This window comes from Protobothrops mucrosquamatus, unplaced genomic scaffold (genome assembly GCF_001527695.2).
Source record: "Protobothrops mucrosquamatus isolate PMUCROS unplaced genomic scaffold, P.Mucros_1.0 scaffold76, whole genome shotgun sequence".
Taxonomy (NCBI): Eukaryota; Metazoa; Chordata; class Lepidosauria; order Squamata; family Viperidae; genus Protobothrops; species Protobothrops mucrosquamatus.
Window position 1 is genome coordinate 702,440 of NW_015386453.1, and position 12,037 is coordinate 714,476.

At 38.0% G+C, this 12,037-nt stretch overlaps 1 protein-coding gene across 1 annotated transcript in view; it reads right to left on the reverse strand.

The window, feature by feature from the left end:
- Positions 1 to 3,489: 3,489 nt before the first annotated feature.
- The window catches only part of PPP1R3F (protein phosphatase 1 regulatory subunit 3F), a 42,359-nt gene continuing 33,811 nt past the window's right edge, over positions 3,490 to 12,037 (reverse strand). The window contains exon 4 of the mRNA XM_029283395.1: positions 3,490 to 4,750. Within this exon, the coding sequence (XP_029139228.1) occupies positions 3,650 to 4,750 (1,101 nt within the window). The 3' untranslated portion in view covers positions 3,490 to 3,649. The remainder of the gene's footprint in view (positions 4,751 to 12,037) is intronic.

The window sequence follows — 12,037 nt, forward strand, 5'->3', positions numbered from 1 at the left end:
ACAATGTGGACTATTATCCACAAAAATCTATGCTATATTAGATGTAAGCGTTCAGGATGTCATAGGATTCATATTTGTTCTTGCTGTAGTACACTAGACTAGACTAGAATGTTCTGAAAATTACCTGGATTTTTGCAAATATAACATTGGAAATATAATGAGGTCCTGTGCATAAATGGAAGGAGTTATGAATTTGGCTCTACCTAGTTGTTTCTGGCTTGTATTTTTCATGACCCGGAAAAAATGTGTACCTTGTTAATGTAGTACAAACAGTAGCTGTAATTATTACACATGCTAATCTGTTGCATACAATTATATTTGTGCACTCTTACATCTATTTAGTTTCAACATTAATTATAAAGATTACCCAAACTTCCTATCTCCTCTGAATTACATTTTATTATTGCTGCTCAGAGAAGAGAAACCACTGATTTTTCTATAATAATGTTGGTGAAGAGTTAGTATACAGGATCCAGTGGGAGCAAAGATTTATACATTAATGCAGATACACAACAGTGGTTATAGAGATGATTTTTTATAACAACCTGAAATCTAGCTCTTATTGACACTATGTTTAAAGTACACAACCTTGAACTTGAAGGTAGGAGTTCATATTACTGAACATACTTCATTTAAAAGTAAGGAAGAATCTAATATAACTTTCTTGCACAAACTCTAGCTTCCTAGGTGCAGATGGAGAACCTTGAAATAACTGTACTCTAAATTGGCCAGCTGAATGCTGAAAGTTAACAAAAACAATATAAAGTAAAAGCACTAAAGTAAGCTTGGCTTTACAAGAGCTAATCCAAAATACTTTGAATTTGGGTATCCCCAAATCCATAGAAACCTCTTATTAACATGAAGCACATCTCACATATAAATTCTCCTGCACATGTTAACTTATATGACCAGTTGTGCAAAAGCACAGGAATGTTCTATGCAGATATTATGCATTTCCATACAAGTTGTGCAGAAGAACTCTCTGAAGGATAAAACTCCATAATATATGTTTATATCCCATTGTGTAGTCATTGTTATTCAACAATCTGCCACCAGAGGCAGCCTTGCTCACTTATGAAGATTTTGGCTTTGACCAAGTGTTTCTACAGAGGTATGAAGTATAATCAATGCTTGCTTTGTAGCCAAGGGGAGGTACCAAATAATTTTCAGAACTTGTATGGTGTGGAACATGTATAAGACATATTTGTCTGATGAAGGATCTGACAGTTTGAATAAGGCAGAAGGAACGATATTAGGACAACAAAAAATGTAACCATAGGGCAATTAAGAAAAGTATGTGTACATTCTCTCTCTCTCACTCTCTCTCTCTCTCACACACACATACACATACATACCCACACACACAGCCGTGACTGCTAATTACATTCTGATCTCAGCTTTTATCTGGAAAATACAGATTTTTCTTATGATGACTGACGTCAGGACAGATCTCTCTTCATGAAGCACAAACAGTATTCCACTTTCCAAACCTCCCCATGTTCCTTAGTTAAGAGCATTCACCAATGGATAGGGAAAGCAGGACCGTGTCTGGATCAGCAGACAGAAGTGGCTTCAGGACCCATACAAATATCTCCACTTCCTCCACAAGGCCCCACAAGCTATATCACAGCAGCTGCTGACAGTACAACATTCAAGAGGAAGTTAATGAAAAACATTTAGCAGCATGAAAGTGGGTGGGCTTTCTTCTTACAGCAAGTTCAGTGCCATTTCAACCTATTGCACATAAAGACACAGGATGTTTCCAATCTACTCCTTTGCTGCAGACATCAAACATGTATATATAAATTATTTTAATCTTCTGCAAACCCACCAGCCTGGGTTTGTACTGCTAGTTGTTAATAAATAAAATCTCTATCTTGGGATGAATTCTACGGTAGAAAAAGTCAGCCTTCCCACCAGGTACAAAAATAAATATGGGGCCATCTGTTTTAGGGAGCTTTCCTGTAGTCCTCTGTGTTGGACCCTGCTAGTGGCAGAGAAGTATAGGATCCAGGAGTGAAAAGGGGTCCTAGAAGCACAGACAGCCAGCAGTCCAAAGTTTCTTCCTAAGAAGCTGGGTATGGCTCAGGATTGGGGCATGAATGGAACTTGGCTGTGCGATTGTTGAGGCCATCTGGAATGGTTGTGATTGTATTTTGCAGAAGCTGTACGGACAATAAACTGAAAATGCTGCCATCTTCTTTGGAATGGAAAACTTCTGTCTGTCTCCCTGTTTCATTCAAATAATGGGAAATTACGGAAACGTGGAGCACAATCCAGGATTGCACAAATCCTTCTGAAATCAGGTGCTCAACAAAAGTGCTATTTTGCCTTTGGACTTTTCTTGTTAAATTCACTGAGGCTGGCACAGGAGAACATTCTGAAAGAAAGTGCTTCATGATATTTTCAAAACATATTTACAATTTCCCAGCCTTGTAAAAATAAATGGGGATTAGGGGTCATCTATTAATTAGTCTTTTTCACAGTTGCTAGACTGCTATGTCACAGGGTAGTCTATTCAGGTCTAAGCCTGCATTCTTTCCCAAAGAGCCAAAGAAACTTCCACAACAGATTAGCACTAGGTGTGGGGCCATTTTTAACTCAATGGGATTTTTGTTTGTTTGTTAATGCAGAATTCACTTAATTAGTAATCATTTGTACTTGCCCATGAGAAAAGCAAGATAGAAACTGAGCTAGCTAGTTGATTTCTCCAAATCTCTTACACAGAACAGGTTGGTACTTTGTAAAATAATAAAAACAGAGGTTCCTCAGACTTACTGTACTAGGAATTTAGTTACCAAACGTTGCACTAATATTATATAGAGAATGGCCAGACAGTACTTAAATAAAACGTTCTATCTTAAGAAGTTTGACATGGGCCATTTTGACTTTTCCCCCCTAAAAATGTAAATGTTTAATTTGTTAAGATTCTAAAATAGTCTGAAATTATCCCTTAATATCAATGTTTTGCTTTGTAACAAGTTACAGTCAAAGCCTGCTAAAAGCATGTATCTGTAAAAATATCAAAGAATATGGTCCTTTTAGGAAATGCTTGCCTCATTCCCAAATTGGAAATAAATTAATCTTATAAGTAAGCTAACTGGATTTCAGCCAAGTACCTGAAAGAGGAAGGCTGAAAACACAGAGATAAAGTCTACTAAATCTTAACAAGGAATTTTGTTTTTAGAGGCGGAAAAGGGAAACATATTATTCTGGCTCTTTGAGTAGGATTTGAGGCCCTTTAGACAAGGCATCCTTAGTTACCTCTCCATACTTGCAAATGACAGGATGGACAATGCTGTTGCTTCTAGCTTTCTTGAATAAACAGTGCAAAGGGAGAGTGGGAGGGCTATTGGGGCTTTGAGTCCTCTGTCACCTCCTCTGGGTCTTGCAAATGCTATCTCAGATCCAATTCATGGCAAGTTTTACATATAGCTCATTTTTATTGTCCAAGCAATTCATAACTTATACCAGATGATTTAATAAAAATAAATAGTTCTGAACCTTGGGAAATTTAGAATGGATGTGCTATTAACTCTAAAAAGATCTGACACTACTGCCAAATTTTTAGTTGATCAGGTGAAACAGGAATAGAGCCAAGTTACAGAACTTCTCAAGGGCCTTTTGGCACTTCTGAGAGTCATACCAATTATGAGAACCAATCCAAAAGGAGGTAAAGTGTAACGGCCACCAAAGGCATGCAGCTGTTGAAAACCACGGGAAGGAAGACAAAGAGGCTGAGGAACCGCAGGGAGCGTGTCAAGATCTTTTCAAGTTCATTATGAGGAACGGGATTGGTTTCTGAAGGCTTGTGGACATGAAGGCCCTCACCCAGCCAGAGGCTGCCATGCCCGATCAAGAAGCCCTGGCACTTGCCTTGTCCATGGGCATCAAGAGGGCTGGATGGCAGGTCTGTGGGCCGCTTTGGTAGGGGCACTAGTGTCCGGGCTGGAACTACAAGGGGCATCACCACAGCCTCTGGAATTACCGGCCTCAACATGTTGGGTGCCACCACTCTCAAGGGAAAGGAGTCAGAGTCCTTCATTGGACTCTGTTGGACATTTCCCTCTTCCAGATGATTTAGAAAGCAGCCTTCTAGTAAGACCGGTGGGCTATCACGGCCTGGTCCAACCACCTCAGGTGGTCCCTGTGTTGCATATCCTGCCATAATTCCCTCCTCCTCACTATCTCTGGAGTCATCGCCCCGTTGCTTAGCATAGTACAGTGTGATCTCTTTTGCCAGGGAACTGTTGAGTGCTCTCTCTGGGCCTGTCCAGTTGACTATCAAGTCACGATCAGTCAAGACATTCTGACGCAATGCAATGAGAGATGGTACAGGACTGGTGTTGCTGCCTGAGGTCTCCTCAGACCACTCTCCTCTTCCTCCAAGCTCTTCTGCTCGAAGCCGGCTCAGATGGGACAAGTAAAGCTGTTCCAGTTCTCTATCTATGGCATCTTCCTCCAAGCGATGGGGCAGCTCTTGGTATCTTCTCAACTGTTCCTCCATGCATTCTTCCATGAAAGAGCCCTCTGTGGTGAGGTCACACTTGCTGAATTCGGGAGCATCCCACTGTCCCAAGGAATGGGTTTCAGTACCTAGCATGAAACCCCATGGCACTTTCAGCTCCTCGTGAGATGTAGTGTGGACCCTGATGGCATGTCCCTGTGGGGAATCAGTAAAATCTACAAGATGATCTTTAGAAGGGTCCTTCTTTTCTGGTGAGTTAGTAGTGATTGTGAGTTCAGGAATCTAGGCCGTGAAAGAAAAAGCAGAAAAAATAGACAGAATGTGAAAAGGAGTAGCAAAATAATACATTTATTTACAGTATGATGAATGCTCATAGCTAACTATGGAGTGGTAGAAACAGAGCATTACGTTTCATCAGGAGCTTAAGGAATGTGCCGTTCTCTGCCTTAGATGTTATGGCATAATAACTACAAAATTGCATGCCTGTAGAGGAAACAAACAGCATACTTTACTTTCCACTTCCATTTGTACCAACAGGTATTGATTTAATCTTTTTTTCAAGCACACTACTTGGTAAAATATGCTGAAAGTCTGAAAAAGTCTACACGATAATTAATTGAACAATAGCTATTCTAAAAAGACCTATAAAAATCTGAAGTTCAAGCTCTTTTACTACCTATTTTTTAATTGTTCATCTTTAAGAATAGAAAAATTATCATTTTTTTATTTATTACGTTTTAACACCCATTTCTTCTGTGTGCTCAAGGTAGCATACATTGGTAGGATCACAGTGGTATCCTGTGAGAAGTATGAATCAAAAGTAAGTACAGCTGCAAGATTACTAGGAGCGCAATATTGGAAGAAAAATTCTTTGCCTACTATGGAAGAATGAAGAATTAAGGTGTCTAATTTAGCAGAAATGGCAAAAATTTCCACTTATTTGAAGGATCAATCTCAAGGAAAATATATTTTGGTTTGGAGAAGATGGATTGATTATATTCATAAAAAATACGAGATTGAAAAGTATTACTTAGCTTATGAGTAAATTTTAGAATATTATTAATAGTTTATTATGGACGAATTTATATTATTTTTAGTAATAATGTTTAATTATATTATTATTTTGCTGGAAAAGTGTTAAGATTTATCTATTATGTAGAGTTAAAGTATGTGTGGATGAGACTCGATTGTAGTATATCTGGGTAATGTTATTTAATTTATGATTCTGTTTTTATAACCCTATAACCAGCTCTGGGAAGTGAAGAGGGGGAGGGGTGGGAGGGAAGGGGGATATTGTATGGAAAATTATTTAAAACTTTTAATAAAAAAAAAAAAGAAAGTGAAAGGCCAAAATCACCCAATAAGCTTCAATTATCAAACCTGGTTCATCCCTGTCTAACTCTGCAATTTTAACCACTATGTAACAATTGTTTGCTGCCAAGATTTGGTAGCTCATGACTGAAGGTGGAGGAGGCTACAAAAATTTTGGATTAGATACAGCCTACAGGTTTCAGGATCCCAATCTTATTAAAAATTTACTCTTAGTCTGTATTAAAAGTGTTAATTTTTAGGATTAAAAAGATTATATTTTAGCAAGAACCACGGGGAAATAAAAACTGCTTATAGAGTTAATAATACATTCATTTTAAGTATACTTATTTCTCCTCAGAACGTACTGCTTTGTTTAAATGAATGGACATCATATATTTCTGCAAGGCAATGTTGATTAAGATGATTATGTTAAGCAACAGGATAGTAGCCAAACTATGTATGATGTATTATGAGAACATCAATTTTATTATAAATATTCTTCCAGAGATTTGGGATAAAGATAACAAATAAGAAGTAACTGATATTTGTAGCACATTAGCATTATCTACTGTACTATGATGTTAAAATTAGTAATTCAAAATTATAAAATACAAACCAGAATGACTTCATTAGAAATAAGAAAAAAATAATAATTTAGGGTTTCATATGAAAATGTCCAGGAAAAAAAACATTAATCCCCCAGTGAGAAAACAAATCTATTTTTTAAATGGTCTAACCTGCAGAATGGTAACAAATGATCTAAATACATAAGAGTTTTTCAAATACACCGCCCTTTGGAGCTGTTTGCTACATTGTAAATTAATTGGGATGAGCTATGAATATGAATTGGTCAATCAATATCAAATCAATAAAAAAGAATGCTGTGGAGGAAGAACTCTTACTAGAAAGAAATGATATTGTTGAAATTCAGAAGTTGTGGGTGCTTCATCACTGGAGGCTTTCAAGAAGAGACTGGACAGCCACTTGTCAGAAACGGTACTATAGGGTCTCCTTCTTGAGCAGGGGATTGGACTACAATTGTCCCTTCCAATTCTGTTATTCTAAGTTTTAGAGTTATGTAGTAGGTTGCATCTTCAGAGCATTGAGTATTTTTTTTTATAAAATGTTTGTAAAATTATTTTAAAAAACAATTAAACCTAGTTTTCAAAATCTAAAAAATAGTACTTTTGTTTAAAATACAATAAAATTATTTTAATTGAATCGTTTGAAGTTACAGTGGACTTCCCCAAAAGCTGCCTATGGCCCAGTCCTAAAGTAAATGCTGCTGCCCTTATGACCAACCACAGGGATGCAGCAGTGCCCCCTCTGCCTCTATCCCCCCATTCCCCCACTGGGTGCCTGCAGGTCCTGCACCTGCTTCCCATTCCACCTGGCCCCATACCCTCCTCCTCACATACCTTTCAAAGATCTCCAGAGCTCGGGCTAGGGAAGGAGGGCAGGTCACTCCACTCTAGGACTGCATGGTGGGATCCTGGAAGCTGTCTCCATTTTTGGAAGGGCTGCACTGAATTGTGGGCACTCTGAAAATGGCGGCTGCTTCTGGTATTGCATTATGTGACTCAGGAATAGGAAAGGCTTGGCCTGCTTCCGTAACACAAGCTCTGGACTGGGGTGGACCGCTGCAGAGTTTTCTGGAGCTCACATTAAGGATGTAGAGCAAGCCACTCTGTGCCTGAGTCTCATGGGCGATCCCAGATACAGCCACCATTTTCAGAGTGTTCACATTGAGTTGTGGGGATTCCAAAAACTGGCAGCTGCTTCTGGATTTTCATCATGCAGCTCAGAAATGGAATGGCTTGCTCTGTTTCCTTAACATGAGCTCTGGACTGCTGTGGACTACCAGTAAAGTACAATTCAAGCTTTATATCAGCTGTAGCTATTATTTGCTGTTTTATTATTTGCAGTGCTTCTTTGACTTTCTTTGTTTCTAGGTGATATATTTTGATCAGATATTCTTTGATTTTATTCCTCAGCTTCTTTTCTTCCTTCTCTTCTAGATCGATTGCACCTGATCTTAGCATGCTGATCTTATTTTCCAATCTGCTCTTCCATTTTGGTGGTGCACTTTTGTTCTTTGTTCATTTTGCATCCAAGATATTTAGTTATAACTGCAGGCATGCCGTGCATTAGTTGGTTTGTTTCTTGCAGCAAGTTGATGCTTATATTTGATATTGCGCTACTGACATCTTTTAATATTTGTGCTTGCTGTTTCTTTGTAACAATGCAGGCTAATTTATTCTATTGTTTTTGTGTTGTTCTAGATGCTCAGTTATTTTTTGTTTCAATAACAGATTACAAATTATTTTATCATTTCTTTGTTTTAGTCTTCTTATATTTGCAATGGGCATACAATTTTTCTTCTAGTAATCCTGCAGCTGCTGGCCCTGGTTGCTCAACCAACAGTTCTGAGTCCTGTAGAACAGCATTCCCCAACCTTTCTGGGTTGGTGGCCTGGCACAGGGGGCGGGGCAAAAAGGGACTGGTTTTGTGCGAGGGCTAGGAATGCACACAGCTTCATTTGTGAGTGGTGTGTGTGCCCATCGCTTGCACGGGTGGGCCTGCAAGTGCTGTGGCCCACAGATTGGGGGACCCTTGCTGTAGACCAGGGGTGTCAAACTGCCGGCCCATGGGCCGGATGCGTCATGGTGAAACCGCGCCCCCATTGCCGGCAATGGAAAAAAAGTCACGATACGTCACGACACATCATGTAACATTGCAAGTTTGACACCCCTGCTGTAGACCATTTAACAGAATAATAGATTTGAAAGGAACGTTGGGGGTCTTCTAGTCTAGCCCCCTGCTCAGGCAGGAAACCCTATACCACTTCAGAAAAATGGTTGTCTAATCTTTTCTTAAAAACCTCCAGTGTTGGAGCACCCACAACTTCTGGAGGCAAATCATTCCAATGATTAATTGTTCTAACTGCCAGGAAATTTTCCCTTAGTTCTAGGTTGCTTTTCTCCTTGATTAGTTTCCACCCATTGTTTCCTATCCTGCCTTCAGGTGCTTTGAAAAATAAGTTGACCTCCTCTTCTTTGCAGCAGCCCCCTAGTCCTTCTTTTAATTAAACTAGACATACCCAATTCCTGCAAACATTCTTCATTTGTTTTAGTTTTCAGTCCCCATTTGTTATCAGATTTCCAGATATCCAGGAATACCAACACCTAGCATGCCCTTGTTGACCTAGGCAACAATCAATCCAGTATAGGTTTCTATAAATCACATCTCACCATATTGTTTATGGGAGAGGCCCTCTTTGTGTAGCTCCTCTGATGAGACTGGTTCAGTATGGTTGAAGCTCTATTGTAGCTCTTATTCTCTGTAGAGCATGCAACCATGTTAAGATTGTGCCTCACTGGAGGCATCATTCTAACATGTGTGAGTGAGCAAAGTTTGGTGGAAATTTAATAACACAAGTCCTAATCAAGGACCTAAGAATTATTAAGGTACCGTAGCATCTAAGAATATAGGCAGTTCCAAGCAAGATGTTTTTGGTTTTTTTTTGTAAAATTAAGGTATTCAGGTCTGATAAATTCAGTATTTCCCAATATTGAGAAAGCTCTTTTGGTACCGCTCTGAGCACTCCAGTCACAATTGATATAACAAGAGATTTCTTTTTTCATAAGAATTCAACTTCAACCTGTAAGTCCCAGTATTTTGTAACTTTTTCCAATTGTTTTTCCTCAATCACCTGAAATAGAGCATCAATGAATCAGACTTTTTTCTTTTCAATATTAGACAGGCATGTTATGAACAAGATGCCTGTCTGTTTGAATCTTAAAATCCCGTAAGATCTTAAAATTTCCAAAATTTTCTCAACTTGATGATCCCTGTAGTTTTTTTCTCCATTAAGATCCAAACTCTTGGCAAGGTCTCTAATGAATTCTGGCAATTCAGTCATGATGCTACTTTGTAGTCAATTTTAAAGTTTTTGCTGCAGCCACTGATCAAATGGTCAACTGTTTCATCTTTTTCAATACAAAGATGACATTTGCTGTTGTTTTTTACATGTTGAATTTTTGCCTTCATGCTATTAGTTGGCAAAGCTTGTTCTTGAGTTGTTAAAATAAAGCCTTCATTTTATAATGCTCCTGATTTTAACCAACCGCACATGGAGTTTTTTAATTGACTTTTGCTTCTATATCCTTCAAATATTAGCCAGGCATTGGCTTGTTCCTTCAATTAACAGATCAGTTTTGTTTCTTTTCTATATTCAGCCTCACAAAACCTTTCACCTTTGTTGTTTCAAGTGAGTTTGTTTCACCTGTAAGAGTCCTCTACCCCCTTCAGCTCTTGGCAAATGCAGCCAATCAATATCACTCTTTGGATCCAAAGCATGGTACACTGTGATTAGTTTTCTTGCCTCCCAATCCAAGTTATCAAATTCTATCTAGGTCCAGTCAACTATTCTTGTTTGTATATTGAATAACAGAGAATTGCCAAGGCATTAATTGCTTTAATAATGTTTCCACCATTTAGCTGTGATTTCACCATTTTCTAAACACATTTGATATATTTGGAAGAAGTATTTTCTTTTACTTGATTCTGAATAAATTGGAAGCTTCCAAAATTCCCAGATATTTGTAGCCTTCTTCTGCTACTGTCTTAATCAAATCTTCATTGCTAAGCTGTATTCCATCATCTTCAACAATTTTGTCTGCTCTTGTGGCTATGGTCGCATAATTCTCAATGCCAAAGTACACATCAACATCTTTTCTTAAGTGTTTTTTTTTTTTAATAAAGAATCTAGTTCAACCTTTGGTTTTCCAGATAATTTTAAATCATTCATACAGAGTAAATATGAAATTTGTACTTCTTTTTTGCCAATTCATATCCATAGTTTGTCTTATTCAAAACTGCCATCAGTAAGGCCATTGATACTTTACAGTAAAGCTGATAATGAGTCACCTTGGAAAATTTCTCCTAATTTTTCACTTTTATTTGTCAGCTTTGTTCATCAAAACTTCCCCAAAGTAGTCACAAATTGCTGAATGTTTCTACTGACATTTCTCAATCCAGCTTTGTGAAACAGAATTGAATGCCTTTTTATTGTCTATTCCAAGCAATGAACAATTTTGTGGTTTTTTTTAAATTCTTTAAAACCAGCTTATCAATCAATAACTGGTCCTTTGTTCTCTAAAACATATGCAGCATCCTTTTTGTTCTATAGGGAATAAATCATTACTTTTCAAATAGCTGTAGACTTGTTTTGCAATTATGCCCATAAATAGCTTGTATTTGTTGGCAGACAGGCTATGGATCTGTAGTTTTCAGATTCTTTCCCCTTCTCCTTACCCTATAGAATTAGGAATGTCCTTGTAATTGTTTAGCCATTTTCTGGTTTTTGATGCTTCCAAAACCCTATTCATCTGGTCTGCCAACCTCAAGTGTAGATGAACCAAAATCCATGCAACTCATCTGCTCCAGGAGCATTCCAGCTTTTACCTTCTGATTGCTTTCATACCATTTCCTCAATTACCCTAATGTTTTTCATACTGACTACTTCCATTGCATGTTCAACTTGCTTGATCCATGTTGTATTCCTATTGTTTTCCCACAAATATTTCCAAAATTTTAGGGTTTCTTCTTTGTCAGGCTTATTTGTAGTTAGTCCTTTCCCTTTTTCAAGGGTTTTGTAGAATTTATATTGATTTGCTCTAAATTGCAAAATCTGCAGGAATTGAATTATTTGGTTTTCATATTATGTGATCTTCCCTGCAATAGCTATGACTCTTTCTCTCAATTGTTCTACACCCTCTGAAATTCCTTTACCGTCCAGGTTGTACTTCACTCACACCCTCACACAGTTTTGATTTTTTTTTTCAAGGTTCCTTGCTTCAGATTCTTTAAATTGCTCAAGTTTAGGCAAATTTTCTTTATTTTCAACTCTATTTGCATGTTCCAATTAGATTTTCCTTTCTTAATAACCTCATTCCTTTGAATTTGAAGCCCCAATTCCTCAGTAGTTACATAACTATGGCATTCATCAATCGGTTCATTTGGCTAATGTTTCAGTTGGAATAATTTTAACAACTTCTTAACTGTTTTAGCCAAAGTTTTGCTGCTAATTTGATTCCATTTTGGTACATGTATTTTTTCAATTTCTTTCATTCTGTCTTTGACTGAGATGGGGTGCTGGTGGTAGGCAGGTGGGGAGAGTTCAAAGGAAGGCAAACAAGGCAGTCCCTTACTTTATTGGGGCTCTGGGCTTGGAGGGAGCAAGCTGGGAATGGCTTG